General features: G+C 41.1%; 1 protein-coding gene across 2 annotated transcripts in view; it reads right to left on the bottom strand.

Moving 5' to 3' along the window:
* TIAM2 (TIAM Rac1 associated GEF 2) overlaps positions 1-15,208 on the bottom strand; it is an 88,898-nt gene extending 73,690 nt beyond the window's left edge. For both annotated transcript variants that reach the window (XM_063151329.1, XM_063151330.1), the window contains exons 1-5: positions 15,095-15,208; positions 12,833-14,035; positions 6,677-7,112; positions 2,603-2,775; positions 1,367-1,591 (exon numbers count right to left, since the gene is read on the bottom strand). In XM_063151329.1, the coding sequence (XP_063007399.1) occupies positions 1,367-1,591; positions 2,603-2,775; positions 6,677-7,112; positions 12,833-14,029 (2,031 nt within the window). In that variant the 5' untranslated portion in view covers positions 14,030-14,035; positions 15,095-15,208. The remainder of the gene's footprint in view (positions 1-1,366; positions 1,592-2,602; positions 2,776-6,676; positions 7,113-12,832; positions 14,036-15,094) is intronic.
* Between the last annotated feature and the right edge of the window lie 2,290 nt (positions 15,209-17,498).

The following is a 17,498-nucleotide window of genomic DNA, read 5'->3' as shown; positions in this document are numbered from 1 at the left end:
AGTTAATATACATCAGGATTTTTCCTCAGTGCATCATATGTTACAAGCACTAGACATCTATAGAAATCTGTATCTTCTCCTAGGTCTCAAAGCCTACAGCAATAAAAGGATGCTTAACATTTTTCCTCCTCCATTCACCTCACTCAGCTCTGGACCATGAAATAAAGTGACCTGGAAATAAATTATGAACATCTGAGCACACGAAGGGCTTATGAACATCTGCACTGCAAATCCCTACACAAACCTGCATGTTATTTGAACTCGGCTCATAGAGCTTCAGACTCAAGCGTGCCACAAGAGCTTGGCAGTGACGTCAGTACTTAGTCTGCTCTTCATCAAGTCCAAGCCAGTAGAGTAAGAATTTTAAATATTATAAGCATCAAATTGCTGAAACAACAAGTGTTTTGTTAACAGAAGAAAAATAATTATGCTGTATTGGTTTGAAGGAAGTAAACCTCATTCGCTACTAAAGGGGCCATAATATGCAGCATGAAGTACTGACAGAGGAATAGTTATTCTGACGGGAAAGGCTCTCAAAGATCAGTCAATCAGTTCAAATTATCAGAAGTCTTCTGTAAATGGCCTAATAAAACTAAAGATACAGCAGCCTCAGTCCACAGACTTATGTAGGCTAAACTACTAGACAAGTTTAGTGCAGAAGAAGCTGTGGGTAGCAAGGTCGTTGACTGAACATTAAGCATGTCTAAATACTTAAAGCATCTTTTTGCCTGTTACTGTCTGCAAAACTGGGGGCATGGGCAAGACATCAACACTGCACGATGTACTTCCATAAGGTATCCCTGGAGTCATTCCTGCCTCGCATGCTAGAACTGAGAGCAGAGTAAGGCTTCATGTTTGTTCATCACCACACAGACAATCAGGTGATCATTAGTCGTGGCTAAATTTCAACTGGAAGCACATGGTTTTGTCTGCCACCACACAAATAAAGTCGGAGGAAGGACTAAGTATTCCTCATGTGCTGTCTTGAGGTGCAGAACAATACTGCCAAGCACCTACTCTTCAATTTCTTCTGCAATATAATAATAAATTATTCACAGAACATACTGTATATTCTGTGCTATGCAATGTAACAGCTAGATCTTAGTAACATAAAACAGTAAAAATTAATTACATTTTTACAGAAGAGACAAGAAAAAGCTTTGTGCTCTTGAAACAGAACAGTCTGATGTGCAGCTTCGGGAGCCTGCCTCCTGCACTGCTCTGGATTGCTGTAGAAACCTGGCAGTAATTACAACCACTGTGCCAGCTATGCTAAGACAATTACTCTCAGGCCTAGAAATCACAAATAGAGACCAAAGCAACAATTATGATAAATATGCTCTCATAAATAAATTATTTCCAGTACCTGATTTTCTATGGCCTTTCTGTTTTTCGGATCGCTAACAATCGAGAGCTGCAACTCTGCCATCTTTTTCATTTTGCCATCCATGTCAATCTTCTGGAAGAGACTCTTGGTCTGATTTTTCAGCAGCCTGACAGTGTCCTCTTTTCCAAGCTTCTTTGCAAAGAGGGAAGCACAGGCTGAATGTATGGCAGTAACCCAGTTTTCCAGATCCGTCTGACTTGTTGCCTGTGAAACCAATCAATGCTGCAATGTTATGGGCAGATAAGAGAAAAATAAAATAAAATCAACATGCTCTAGGGCATGAAGCACTTGATGGGCTCACTGTTGCCTTAGGAACTTAATCAAGTGAAATAAAGTTTTCTTTAGAACTGAGCAAATAAAGGTAGTCTGAGATTTTCCTACACTCCATCATGACTTGTCTCCAAACCCCAGCTTCTGCTTCTTAGACCTGCAAAGTCTAAAAGCCCCAGAAGGACAAGAGCCACATAAGCTGTGGGAAAGATGTGACTGGCATCTTTCATCCCTCCAAATAACTAAAGTAATCCCTACCAGATATCAAAGACAAACCTTCTTCACTGCTGTGACAGCAGAGAAGATTTTATATGTGAGGTATTTGCTTACTTAAAATGTGCCAAGTTAGTGGAGAGGCAACATCGAGGTAAAGAGAATGCAATCTGCATGAAGTATCTCTGGAGATATGTACAAGTGTGCCTATGAATCAACATGTTTCTATGCAGGCAGTTCCGCATAACCCTGTTCTTTATTGACATTTCCAGTGGTGCCCTTGAGCAACCCAGGTATTTTGATTATTTTTAGCTCTCTTTCTTGAGTATCTTGCTCAAGCAAACTCTCTGTGGCCAGCAGATTCAGGGTTGAACACACCATTCTGTAAGGGTGGAATGCTAATAAATGTGAAAAAAATTGATAAAAAGTTGATTTTTTATAAGCTTGTGATCAACCAGGTACCCAGAGCTTCTTGCAGATTTGTGGTCCTTGTTCTTTTTGTTTCTGAACCATATTTGACTGAGCCAACTGATGTAATACCTGCAGTCATATCATATATTTAATATTATAATAGTGTAATGCAACAGTGCAGTCGTGCTTTTATTTTTAAGTCAACGGCAGAAACATGATGTGTGTGTGCACGTGTACATACCATCATATAGATACATGTGTAGACTCACAAACACATCCTAAAATGGAAACAACCACCAAGTTGCGCATGCATCCGATTACCTGAAATAGGTAGACATCTCCAAAAGAATTGCTGAGACAGAACACATTTTCTTTCTTGGGATGTTCTGGCACAGACTGAACTATACTGTCTTCTGCAAACAGCGCGTATCGAGGCAAACTGCTCTGCTCCATTGAGTTCCTTCCATAGGTCTCATAAAACAGTAGAGTACAACCTTTTGCAGTTCAGAGGGACAAAAAAACATGAGGAGAAAGTAAGTCATGGATCTCCCAACATTACATAGTGTTTTTGTGAATTAAGACACCCTTCAGAGACTGGGAACATCAGTTCCACTCCTCTTCCGAAACAGATAAAAAAAGGATGATCTTCTACACAGAAGAACAGTTAATGATCAATTTGCCAATGAAAAGTTGAAATAGACATCTAATAGGGCCACAACAAACATTTATGGACTTTAAATAAATCAGGACACCTCAATATGGAAGCATCCAAGGGTTAGGGTAGGATGGGGTTTGAGCAATCTGCTGCAGTGAAAGATGTCCATGCCAATGGCAGGGGAGCTGGACTAAAGGTCCCTTCTAACCTAGAATATTCTATCAATAAACTCAGCCTATTAAAATGTTAAGGCATGTAGAAGTGATTAACTCCTGCTTAGTTAAATCAGCTTTTGTGTTTCTTTATTAAATTGAACCAACTCTCTCATAACAGTCACTTAAAAAAATCTTTGTATTTGTTGAAAAGATTTGCAGAACCCTTTGTCTTCATACAACATGCTTAGTGAATAAACTTCTCAAATTTAAACCAGATTTCCTTGAGTCTAGCTGAAAATTGGAAACTCAGACAATTCTGAGCAATTTAAAATAGTTTAAATGGGTTGAGTTTAAGCATGTTCAGTCTTGTAAACAGCGTAATATCTAAGGTATGAAGCTTGTATCCAGAAAACAAACTTCATCCTTGATGACAGCAGTCCCGAGTATAACAAGTGGAATTACTTCTGGAGGAGAGTGGAGGAGATTTGATCCCAGCAGAGGACACTTGATCCTAGCCCACAGCAGTATGACTACAGGGCCGAGTTGCCTTTGGCAGCGATGCTGGCTCGAGAAGGGCCTGTGCCCTCCATCCCTTTCCTTCCTGCCTCGGTATAACCCACTGTCCTCCAAGATGCACCAATCTGCCTGTTCAAGGGGTCATGGACTGGAGTGCACTTCTAAAATACCATTACAAAGGGAAACCCGTATCAGAGATTTCTGATCAAATCATCTGTTAACTGACAAGTTTCTAGAGTAAGGAATCTAATACATAGAAATACCTCTATACTACATAACTGCACCTTTTCCTGTTAATGTCGAAAGTTACTGGCAGAATATTTTGGGTAAGAAGAAATCCTATAGAATTGGTCCTATCTATTCCATTGGGCAGCCCTCACTTTATCTTCTTTGTGCCACCAAAACACTTGGAGATCTCTGCAGTTGGAAAAAGGGACATGGTTTGTAACACTCTGCATATCAGAAATGTCACTTGAACATAACAGGGCAAACTAAACAAACAGAGCCAAGTCTTTTGTATTCAGCAGCAGCAGCAACTTATAACCACTTCCACTTCTGCATTTTAGGAAAGTGCAGAAGTTTAAAGTTTTTAAGATTTATTTTAAAATACTTCCATATTCCCATATTTCCCCTATTTGTTCTAACTCAAGATAACTCATATTTTATCCTGAGAGTTTATATGTACACAAATTAAAAATTTTGAAGGGCATGCTTGTATGCTTCAGTGTATGGAACCCCAGGTATATCTTTAGGTCAAATCCAGTGATCCCTGGAAGCAGCCAGTTTCATAAGGTCTGTCAGACCCACAGGGACTGATTATTGTCCAAATATTTCAATTAAAACTTGAGCTGAAGAGAGAGAGCAAAGGGAAAGCAATTTCCCTCATTAAAGGAAACTAATTGGACAGGACAGATGGAAAAGAGAGTTTCTCTTGGTACACAGTTACTATTCAGGCTCAGGTCTTGGTGGCCCTGAAAGCAGAGCAGAGGCCTCAGGACATGTATACTTTTAAATCTGGCAGGTAACTAGATGGTTATAAGCCTTCTGCATATTATAATTAAACACATCTCAACAGAGTGCAAATAAACATGCTGTTCTCCATTTACATATTTAGAGTCATGCTTTAAAATATCTTGGCTATTTAAACTTCAAGAACAAATTAAATACTGATTCATTCAAACACCTGTGTAAAGAGAACCAAAGCAAGTGCCTTGATCTTGATATAGTGATTATGAAAACAGAATTATGCCTTGATATCCATACAGGCAAGTTTATTTTGGAATCAGAAGTCTCCACAGGAAAATAAAGGTAAGAGATCAAGGAAATTAGGAATGTATATTTAAAACAGCTAGCAAAGTGCAAAAGACTGTACCATGAATGAAGCCAGATCAACCATTGAAGTAAAAAGCATTATATCTAACAGTTATAATGTTAAAAGTTAAAGCTTTTTCCAAAGAACTTTATTATTCCTTTTTTTTTTGGTAGCTGCAGAAATTCAGGTAGTAAGAAGAGACACAATTTTTTCAAAATCACCAATAAGCCAACTTTATAGCCAAAAAAATGAACATGAAGCACCTAAATTGCTTGCCAGAGCTTCATTATCCCAGAAATGCACAAACTACTAGTTTATAACATATTTCAGTTTAGAGTTTTGATAGAATTGTTTAGAAACTGTATTTTAGAAGAGGTAGATTAAACTATATTCACACTCCATAACACAAACACACACAATAAGAGGGTGGAATTCAGGTGCTGTTTTTCCCTTTGTATACACTGCTTGTAAGCATGAATCATACTATCTGATGATGCTATCAGGACAAGTGATTTAAACTGCTATGCCTGCCTACATTTTGATCACTTGATAACAAGTCTCTAACAATTTTTAGGCAGAATTGCCTCATTCTAGTAAGTTTGCTTCTTTTCAATCAGCACTATCAAGCAGAACATTACCAGGACTTGCTGTTTGCTGTTCATTTTTCTTCAAGTCTACACTCACTGCACAATTTTAAAAGGGCAACCTGTGGCAAAGTTGCCATTTTCTCTTCTCTAGTCCCAGATATGATAGGAAATAATCAAGCTTAATCATTTCCTTGCTCATTAACTTAGTATCTGAAAGACAAATCCTTTGGGTGCAATTCAGTATATTTACTGAAAGACAAATCCTTTGGGTGCAATTCAAAATTTAAAAAAGGCGTATTAACTCACCCAATAAATTTCCCTTCCTCCCCACAATAGATATTATTTTCCTTCTCACATTTCCTGAACCCTGTACACGTCTCACAGCACCCTCTGAGCACAAATGGAGCCCAACAATCACACCTGCAGCAGCCCCCTTGAGCGGATTCCCCTCCCATGGGGCTGTTTTCACATCAGGAGCAGCTGCAGGCGACGGGAAGCTGGGCATGCCAAAAGCCAGAAGGGGTTGGTATTGCTGGGAGCAGAGAACGTGAAAGACCTGCTTTCACAGGGAAAAGGAGGGAGACCTTCAACCCCTGGGAATGGTTGCCTTGGGCACCACTTCAGCTTCCCCTGCTCTGAACCACACACACTTCTCTGTGTAAAGGCTCTGGCACTGGGAGTTCACCTCTCCATTATACTGCGACCTAATGTGCTAGAAATGAACAAAACATTTTTTCAATAAACTACCCCATCCTTCAGTAAATTTCATAGCAGAGCCTAAGGAACTGTATCTTTAACAAGGAATTGGGCTCCAGCAACTTCTCCTGACCCTTAAATTTTGGTTCAGTTCGGTCTTTGATCTCCAAACATCCAAAAGCATCTTCTAACTCCCCAGTCTGATTGAACACACAAATTAGGAAGTCAGACAAAACAATTCCCACTATGATATGAAACACAAGGCTGCACACAATCCCAAAGACATTGAGCAGCACCTCAGTTAAGTGGGCTGCCTAGGCACAAGCTCCACTTTAGCTGGTGGGTAGACCTTGTAAAGTTAGGTGTGATTTTCTGATCCCCCTAAATCTGCTAACAGAAGCCAGCAAGCATGAAATGCTGCTGAGACACAATAGAAAGAACTGCCAAGATGAAGGATCAGCGTGGTGGTTTTACCTTTGAGTGTAACCCAGTACTGCTTCCACTTCCGTCGTGTGACCAGCTCCAGCTTCTTCTCCTTCTGCAGGGTCACCAAGGGTTTGAAGAACAGCCACCCTGCCTTGCGCACCACTCCTTGCTCTTTCTCATACAGCAAATCCAGCTGCTCCAGGGAGCTAAGGGACTCGCCACTGGAGTCTTCTGTTTCCGACGAGGTCTCCGTGTTCTCCAAGTTCATCCTGCTCATCTCCAGCTCACGCATGAAGTTCTCATAAATGTTCTGCCTCAAGGCATCACTGCTGACAGCATTGGTGGACTCGCTTCTCTGGGACAGGGCATGGCTGGAGCCAGGAGACCACAGTAAAGAGGAGAGCTGTGATGGTGCCAGTGTGTCTGTAGTGAAGTTGTCCATTCTGCTGTCAAAGTAGTCACTCCCATCTTTACACTTTGGCTCCTGTGCATAAAAGGAATTTATCTGCCATCAGCCACCAGAGCTATGATCAAAAGACACACCTCATTTGTCAATTAATTTTTTTTCATGTTTAGCCACTTCCAGTTCCTTCATCTTTTCACCATTACATCATAGCCTTTGCCTCAGCCACTCACACCACCACTGTTACCATTCAGTTTTTTCAGCAGAACCCCATTAAACCCTATCTACTAATGTGAGCACTTTGGTAATTCCAGTATGCTTCGAGTAATCTCAAATTTCACTAGAAACTACTGTCTGAAACTTGAAGTACTCCAGGAGACAACTACATCCTCCATCTGAAATGCAGGCACCATGTTTGGCATCTGTCTGAGTGCAAGCAGGAATAGTGTCACAACAGGTTTTTTTATTATTACACAGTTTTCGATACTTTGGTGCTATCACATTGGTGCAAGGTGGCCAGGTTTAGCTTCAACACAACAAGGCTGATTTTAACCTCCAGTTTCTATCTGTCATACAAATGGTGCTTAACCAACAAAAAAAAGGTCAAAAGTAAAGAATGTTTTAAGCTTGTTAGAATTGATCAGTTGACTGAAATCTAATCTAAAACAATACGCGATTTAAAAAAAGAAATACATGCTTGCTGACTGGCTTAAATCCAGTCTCCAGACTGCAGAGCTGTGTATTTTCTGAGCTGCTGGGAACACCCTGAGAGTTTGATCATCCCATCAAGCACTGGCAGGCCTTTCTCCTAATTGCACTGTGCAACTTCATCCCTTGGATTGAGAGGGCTGGCTAATTTTATTTGAAATAATCAGGCCTGATGGTATGACTTCAACTTTGCCTTTGATATGGATGCTAGAGTAGGCCTATTTCTTGCCACTGCTTGTCAACGTGGGACTTTGTTGGCAGTTTGGACCTTTTTTCTTTTAAGCCTTTCCAAGTAATATGCTCTCTGATCCCAACTCTCCCAAGCTCCAGGGATGGACAGGGATTTTCCTACTACCCAAAACAGCCCTCCTTGTACTAACTTCACTGTTGAGAACCACACCATCCATCCTAAGAAGCCATTTATTGTCTTCCGAACTCAAGCGATGCCAATGCTATTTAAAAGCAACCAAGGTTTAAGAACCTAAAACACAAAAGACATGTTGCCTTTTGCAGTAAAAGTGCAAGGGAAGAAAAAAAAAAAAAGATATTGCAATAAACTATTCAAGAAGTGAAGCTATTACCCTCGGTAATAACAAAGCCATTATACTTTCAAGTTTAGACTGCCTCTCTAAAAGCATTTATTTTTTCACAGACTACTGTACTAAGAACAAAGTAAATAAACATTGGTCTCCTGGGAGCTGTTCTCCCCAGCAGCTTTGAAAACAGCTACTTTTTCTTTGCTTCTTACTTGATGCTCTTCAAAACTGCAGCAGAAAAGCTGTGCTATGTTTTGGTAGCATCAGGACCTCCAGTGTGCAGCCAAGACTGGGATTGTACACCTCCCAGGCAATGCCAGACAAACCACTTTTCCAGCAGCAGGACACTGCTGCTTGTGGCCTCACAAAAGCCAGTTTGACCTGAGACCCACACTCACCGACAGTACATTGAACTTCAAGTCTGGCTTTTCAGATCACAATTCCAAGGGAAAGGAACACCTTCCTCAAATCTTGTTGCAGAGTGTTAATCAGTGTTGCCCAGAGTTGCCCAAGTAACTCCCTAAACATCAACAATTTAACTGGTTTTTATATGGTAGAGGGAGGAAGATCAGCACATGGAGTGGCAAGCCAGGATAAAATCCCACATGTAATGCATTTATGCCACAAAGCAACTCCAGAAAATGGATTGTAGAACTGTGCTGGCAATCTGTATTTCAGGGGGAAACTGAAAGCTTTCTCCACCCTTGTTTTAATTACTGCCATTGTACTTGTGTGCCAAAATCCAGCACTTTAATTGTTTGACTATTCTCCAGGAACTGCCAGTGTCCCCTGGAAAACAGTAGTGTACAGCTTATTAAGAATATGTATTTCTTTTAGTCTCAAAGAACTAGTAAGAGACACAACACAAGGCAAATACATAGAAGGGGTCTGTTGTGAAAACCCACCACTGGAACAGCAAACACTAAGGAAAAGTGTGGGATGCAACCTGTCAATGACAAGCCACTAACCAAATCCTATGTTTTCTCCTCACACATAGAAAGGGGTAGAAATGAGGAAGTACCAGAATAGAGAAAATGGATAAAGAATCCAAAATGAATATATACACTTCACTAGGACACCATCAATTGTATTTTTATTTTCCTAAAGAACTGAATTGTCAGTCTGCCAGTCTCTGTTGGTCCTTGAGAAGGCTGTCATTGCAGCAATATCTGCCACTACTGTAAAGGTTTGACCTAAGTTGGCCAGGTGGCTTCCCTGCCAGGCTGGTTTTTGCTGGTTTTTGCTCTGTTGAAGGTAGTAATGACCGATCTCTGTTTCTGCTCAGCTGCATTCAAGGACATCTCTCAATGTTTCAGATACACTCTGGAATAGCTAAAAACAAGGCAAAAGATGAAGTGGCTAAGATACCAATTAGACAAAGCGACACACGTAATAATTAGCTGTAAAGAACAGCACAGGAAAAACGCAGCCTGCTGCATTCATCAGGAGCCATGCTAAAAGGAGAATCTAATACCAGTCTTCAAGTCAAATAAAAAGGTTCATTCAATGTACTTTACTTTTAAATTGTCTTTACAGCCCACATCAGGGCTCTGGCTTATAAAGTCATAAAATTTCAGATACAATTCCTGAAGTGAGGCTATTTTACTTAATTCAAGAACCTTTCTCCAGGAGCTGTTTCTCATGGATGGATTTTCATTTTACACAGAAATTGCTTATGTTCTCCATGTTAAAGAGCTGCACAGAGTTTACACCACCATCTTTAGCCATATCTGGCTGTGCAGCAAGTCTGCCTAAATTCTGTCCACAGGTCTCACATACATCACACACACCTTTCAGCTCACACACATTGAATTGCAACTCAGCATCATCCCAATGCCATTTCAGCACAGATTAAACTAAATGAAGGTATGTACTGCAGTACAGTACCAGTGATTACCATTGAAGGAACACTTTAGGACACCCTCATGCAAGGAAAACTAGGTCTTGGAAAAGATTATTGCAAGTCTTGATGCAAGACCCTTATTAGAAAGGTAAATTCAATTCCAGGTTACGTCAGATCAAGCAGGCAGAAGGAAACATCCAAGTAACTGGACAGGGCATAACCAAGAACTCCTCTGGAATACCCCATATGCAAATGTGTTTGTGGATGATTTAAAACAGATGAGGAGGAAGGGTGCCAGAATGAAAAGGAAATAGATTTCCAGTCTTAACACAGGAGACCGAGGAAAGTCTGTATAGCCCCACAAACACAGGCCAAGAAAAGACACCACTTCTCCCTTAAAACAAATCATAACAGATTAAAAAACAGGAAAGAATAACTAATGTAGAAGGCAGTACTGACATCAGAACAAACTGTCTGGAACTACATTTACTCTGCCTGTTAGCAAGCATTGAATAAAATGGTCTGGAAGGAGCCTTCAAGATGGAGAAAATCCTACCTGTGTTTTAGCTGCAATTTGTTCACAAAGAGGATTAAACTCTACTGCCTTTCTAGTGTTTGGGGTCTGGCCTCAATATCCCAAGCCCGTGGCTCCTAGGTCTGTACTCCATGAAGCAGGGGGCTCAGCTGGTTTGTTTCCACTGGGGAGCTGAGGGACTACCCAGCCACCACTGGCACTTAGGCCCACTTACAGGGAAATATTCCAGCTTTCACCTACGTTCAGCCCCAGTGACTCACAGCCAGTCATTACCAATGTACGGAGGAAGGGACGCGTTGTTCAGAGCAGAGCACAGATGCTGCCACGACGAGATGAAGTCGCACAAACAGGGACCAACCACATGACAGTTCAGAATCATCCGCCACACTTCTGTCTTTTTAAGCTAAAGGACCTGTTAAGTGTATAAGCACTACTAAACTACAACCCCGTAACCCCCAGAAGAGACAGCAGGTTACTCAAAGCGTGAAAGATGGAAATGAACCAATAAAGCCACACAAGGAACTGCAAAATTACAAAGCATTCACTACCTCCCTCTTACCCTTCCTGTTGCTGGATACTTGTCTGATTAAAATCAGTGATTAACCATTTCCTATGCCTTTTTCTAAGAAACCACCGTTTTTGGAGTAAGGGCTGTTTTCCTTCTACCACAATCTGATTCAAGCTTGGTGCAATCTCGCCAGCCAAATTTCCTTGCCGCGTCTGAAGTCAGCGCACTGCACTGTGAATTCAAAATAGCAATGAATTGCACACCACAAATGCCATTCTGAAAATGTCATAACTAAGTAATACATACTAAAGGTCTGGGATGCAGAAATCATATGTAAAGCCTGGCAGTAAAATCCAGAGCAGCTACAGATGTTGAAATCAGTGAAGAATCCTGGAACACAGCACTGAGGCTCCTCCATGATTCCAGGTTTTTTTGCCCTCTCTTTCACAGCTGAAAAGACAGCATCTGATAAAGTACATGAGCACCAACTCACAAAAGAAGTGATGCAAATAAACAGCTTTCATTTTCATTTTCCAGTTCTGTAGCCCCCCCGCCAGGACACACTCCAGCAAACCTTACGCTGAGCTCATTTCTGAGCCTAAGGGTCTGTCAGAGTTTTACAGTGCAATGACAGACGTACATGGTTAAGCACAAGACCTGTCTGAATTTCCAGCACAGGAGACAAGAAATTTCTGAAGTGGCCAGCACATCAATGTTGCTGAAAGAGAGCGTCCTTCATTTAGGGAAGCACAGTGACTCTATGAAAAACACCAGGGAAGATTCAGGAAAAAAAAGGAAGGGAAAAAACCAAAAATCCAAACCAAATCCAAAAATGGTCTCATCTCAGCTTGCAAACTCACACACAGAGACCAGGCACAGTCTGGTATTTAAAGAGCCAATTCTGGGGCCTGCAGCTAGAGATGAGAATTTCATTCCTGACCACAGGCATCCTAAATTCCTATTAATGGGATTAGTCTTGAATTCTTCTAAAGAAACATCCTTTCCCTCCCTCTTGCTCTCCCCTCCCATCTCCTTCACACTACCATCTCCCAGTAAGCCAGATGGCAACTCAGGTTTTTCCATCTGGTGAACTAAGCTGACACACAGGAAGGAGGAGGTTGCTCCATGTAATGCACCTCTGGTTAATACAGCTGCTTGCCTTGATAGAAATGGACCAACAAGCAAAAAATGAGTGTAAAACAGTAAAACAGACAGGAAACATCTGAAAAGATGGATACAATGTCCTCCTTCTACTGCTTCTTCCACACTCTTCAGATAATGTACGATAATCCATAGCATATATATAGAGAGAGGTTGTATTTCCATACTTGAAATAAAAAGAAGGTTTAAACCCCAAGTCACCTTTTAAGTAATGCAATAATTTCAAAAGCAAATTCACAGAAATATTAGGCCGCAAAAACTGGAGTTAACTTAGAAGGTGACAAAATATGAAAATAGGAAGGGAAAATTTGCACAAAATAATGTGTATCCTTTTTTGCGGCTGACATTTCAGACAGCACCAGGGATGCAGTACTTCTCAAAATTCCACAAATTACTAAATGAGATAAGCAAGTAATTAACCTGCAAAAAAGACAAATATCATGCAATCGCTATGCTTATAAGAGGAATATAAAAACCAACTTTCACACACTTAGGCTGGTTTGTACATACCTGCAGCTTCCTTTTCTTCCTTGAAAGACTTCCCGTCCAGTCACTGATGCGTCGCATTCGGTTCTTTAATGTATCCTTCTTGGATGCATCCTCACCGAGGGGCTTAGACTTTCTGCACGGGAGGGTGTAGGAGCTGTAATGTGCAGGACTTCCCTGCTCTACCCTGGAGGGAACATCAATGTCTGAGGCAAAGGAGACACGGTTGCTTAGGCTGCCAGGAGTGTCAATATACTCATCAGACAGCCTGATCCCAGGTGGAGGAGTGCTTTCCAAATTTGTATCCTTATAGAGATCTCGGAGTGAGGAAAGAGATGAACTTTGGTTGAAGGACTTCTTGTTGTCGCTTGCTGGGAAACTGGCATGAATGCTTGTATCTGGAGTGCTCCTGGTCAAATATGAGCCATCCAGCTCATTGATATCCCCAGCATTCCCCCAGAGAGAGTCATACCACGAAGACTCAGAGCTCAGGGAGCTCCCTTTACTAGACCGAAGCCTTGAGTCGGTAGGTGACAGACGATGGCTTGAAGAACAGTCTGCACTGGAGTTCCTCCTGACATCAAGCAGGTTATTTGGCTTAGATTCCAAGGCAGGGGAATACCTCAGCAACTGCACTGGCCCGCTGGACTCCTCGGTTGGTACCTTGCTGTTGTTGCTGTTGTGGAACTCAACCCTCAAGCAACCGTCCAGCTTCCCCAGAGTTTTAATGAGAACTTTAGGACTCCTCCTGTCCTCTGATGGAGAGGTTGATGCAAGACTCTCATTCTTTCCATAGCAATTTAAAATGTGGCCATTGCATTCTCCAGAGGCAGCATGATTACTTCCAGCTTGGAGGCCAATATAGTGGAAACCATTCTCTGGCAAAAACATCACATTATTCCCTTGGCAGTAGTCCCCTGAGGCATTTGTCCTGTGTTTGGCATGGACATTGCTTTTGGAGACCTTCATCACAGTGTCACCAAGTCTAGAGGAATAAGGCTGACTACTCTTGAAGTGTGAAAGGCAGCTTCTAGCAAGGGACCTTGATTTGTAGTTTGAGCCGCTGCTGGTATGTCCCCATCCATGCATAGAGCAAGACTTTTCATCTTTAGCATGAATGCTGCGAATTTTCAGAGAGCAAGGCTTTTGCTTGGCACCAGCTGTAGCAGCAGCATGATTTTTCGATCCCTGAAGACTGTATTGGCTTTCTGAATTCCCCATTTTCCACTAAATTAAGAAGAGTTTCATTAGAAACAATGGCTAAAAGACAGAGCAAAAAGTAACAGGCCATTTTTACCCTCTACACAGGAAAATGCCTATTTAAAAAATGATATGAAACAATTGTTTCAAAAAAAGCCATTAGATAGCGATGTACAACATTAAATTCATAACTGAACTTATTTTAGGGGCAAGCTAGAAAAGCCTATTTTCTCTGTGGTTCATTACCCCTCTGTTATAAAGCTGGAATCTAACTCCATTGAAATCATGTCAACACCTTCCTCCACCCACACCCTTGGCAACATCCTTTTCTTATAACTTACAAAATCTCTGGCTCCCAAGAACAATGGCATAATGAAAGGGAGACAGCAAGATAATCATAACTTAGATGTAAAGTGAACTGTACTTTCAGAGAAATCCCTTCTGCCAGCAGACAAGCCCACTGCAGTTTCAGCTTGACTGATTTCTGTGCAACTAAGTGTTGCCTCAATAAAATGTTCAGTAAACCCCAGCTATGTGTTTAAATGAAGCTCATCTAGGAGGAAAAAAAGATGCAAAAAATCAGATAAAAAAGAACTTGGTTAGCAAACAGCCTCATCTTCCACTACAGCACAAAACTGCATTATGTTCATTGAGCACAGCACAGTTTGATAGTTTGCTTGGTGAAATGCTCTTCAGTTTTTCACAGTGTCTGTAGTGAATAGCACACACTGGACCAGTTAAATTGCCCCACTGAGGTGACTGAAGATTTCAAACCCGCATAAAGTGCACCCCACAGTAAAAAAGACAGTTCTGTTCTTTTCGTAACTCAGAATGAATCTCCAGTGTTTGTAATATACAGAAACAACACCAAAATGCTTTTTCCATCAGCACTACGCTTCTTTACACATGGAATCTCAGACTATCACCCGGAGGAGGATACGCGGCTGCCTCATTAAAAAATTGTCAAAACAAGCCACAGCAAAAGCATAATCTGGAGTATCTTCTGGAGTTTCTATGTTTTAACATCCCTACTTCAAGCCCGTAGCACTTTTAGATTAAAAGCACAGTATGAAAGAAAGAGCAAACCTGTAGGAACACTCTCAAACACGGGCACGGTTAGCAGTCAGTATGCTCTGCATTGTCTTCGTGGCCAGCCACTATGCTTGCCAAAACCAGAATGGAGCTGCACACAGCCTTCCTAGAAAACACCAAAACAACAAAAAAGCGTTTTCAGTCAAATATAACTTACACTTTACTCCAACTGTATGTAAAATGTTTAAAAAAAGAAAAAAAAATCAAAAGTTACAAATTAAGAGAAATTTGATGAGGGGGATTCCTGGAATTTAGACATACATTTTTACAAACAGACTTTAACAACTGACATTGAATTAGTAGAAATAAGTCATCAAGTAAATGTTTCATTTTCTCTCCTCTTTGTTTGTCTTTCTCTCCTCTTACTGACAAGTCAGGACCAACTTTCATCCCTCTCCAGTTTTCCTTTTGGGAGACCAAGTACAGTTCACAGTATTGTGCAATGGTCCATTACAATGTGGACCAGACTGATCAGAGCAATGTCCCACAGCATCTGTTTATCTCTCCCTATGCCTGGATTCCAGCCACAACCTTTGCAGTGAAAGGCCACCATGAAATTCACTCCAGCAGCCACTCAGTAACCTCCCTCTTTAGGTTTGTTCTGATTTTAAGTTAATCTGTCAGTAAAACAAGAAAAAGGCTGTACCAAGCATTGCACAGACCCTGAGGTAAAAAGAAACAAGCTCTTTATAACCCTCTTGAAAGTATTGGCTCTTCACTTAGCACACTAAGACTGCAACTCAAAGCAAAGGACCAAATCTGGATCTCATAGAACACACCAGCCACTTAGGGATTGAAACATTCTATATAAAAAAAATAGTACAAGATGTCAGACTAAGTTTTGGAACACACAGTTAAGTTACAACTATTTTTTAACACACAACCACCAACATTTTTCCTTTCTGCCTAAATGCCATAGCTACTGTTCATAATTTTTAACTGAATAGCTACTTGATTTGACCATGCTGAATTTTGTTCTCGTTGACTCTTTTTGTGCCTATTTACTGTATAAGAACCTTGAAAGAGTTTAAATTAATCCATTGGTATGTAGCAACCTTAACAAAAACAAAGGTAAATGTTGCCAACCAGAACCAGAAACAGTCTTAACAGCAAGCCTAGAAAAATTTTAGCAAATAAATCACTTGGAAGAGACAGATCATGATAGAGAGGCTCCAGACCTATAAACATGAATTAATGTCTGTTATCACAAAGATATCTGATAAAACAGATAAGTCACAGAAATTTCATCTTACACTCAAAAAAGAAAAAACATATGTAATTTTCTTACTCCCTCTAACAATTTGGAAGTCTGCTATTTATGATACCCTTGCCTGTGCAGGTTTGACTTGCCTGTGCTGCTAGGTGTACTCCTCTATGCGTCATATACGACTTGCATTGGACAAAAAGACCATTGATTCAGGGTTAGCAGAACACAACACACAAACTTCCTAAGCTCCAAGCTCCTGAACAAATTGCCAACATCCAGCAGTATTGTCTTCCTATATCCAAGAGGCACAGACCATAAACATGCAATGAGTTTACATTCAGAATTCCTCATCTGGGAGCAGAAAGTACATTCAACAAGAGACCTTTGAGGGGCTTATATCTATTCATAAGGAAACACTGAACTCAATTTGTCTAAAGAAACAGGCAAAAAGACCATCTAGTCTCCATAGTGATTGTGCAATGGTTAGGTAATCCTTTTAACAGAGTAGGTAGTGAGCAAGCTGCTGTCATGAACTTCAAAAGACAGACCTTCAATTTGTCAAGGCTCGAGCCGTGCCTACCAGGGTCCATTGTACATGTCTCCAACACACAGGCCACACAATGGGTGAGAGAATAAATTTATCTCAGGGTACAATGTCTGCAAAGCAGTGTCTCAGTCTGTGTAGGAACCAGTCTGCACTGCAGCAGAACAGTCAAAAAATTCCATAGAAATAGCCCCAAAAGATTTTCCTCAGCATCCCAGGCATTCAGAAAGCTATGGTGGGCTCAACATCCACACACATTGTGATAATCCATCAGGGCATCTCTGGGGCTGCACAAAGACCATCATCACCCTGGAAATCAGCTGTCATGCCTTTCTCTTGCCTCTCACTTGTGTGAAGCAATTTTATTTCTGTTATTTACAGTTAGTGGAGGAAGAGCAGAGCAAGTCAGCTTATACCCAAAGACTGCACGACACAGGGGCAAGGTGGTGGTCATGGACAAACTCTGGCTGTGCTCACTCCAAATACTCAAGTGTTTTACACTATTTGATCTGGGGAAGCCCTGGAGATTACAGTGCAGGGGACAGAGCTCAGCTTCAGCTGTATTTCTCACAGCTATCCACTGCTGTGGAAGACGTGCTTTTCTCGCTTCCTATGCAGAGGGAAGAATACTTCTTGTGAGCAAAACC

This window comes from Melospiza melodia, chromosome 3, assembly GCF_035770615.1.
Source record: "Melospiza melodia melodia isolate bMelMel2 chromosome 3, bMelMel2.pri, whole genome shotgun sequence".
In the NCBI taxonomy this organism is placed as follows: domain Eukaryota; kingdom Metazoa; phylum Chordata; class Aves; order Passeriformes; family Passerellidae; genus Melospiza; species Melospiza melodia.
The sequence above is the reverse complement of the archived record's forward strand: the minus strand, read 5'-3'. Positions and strand labels throughout refer to the sequence as shown.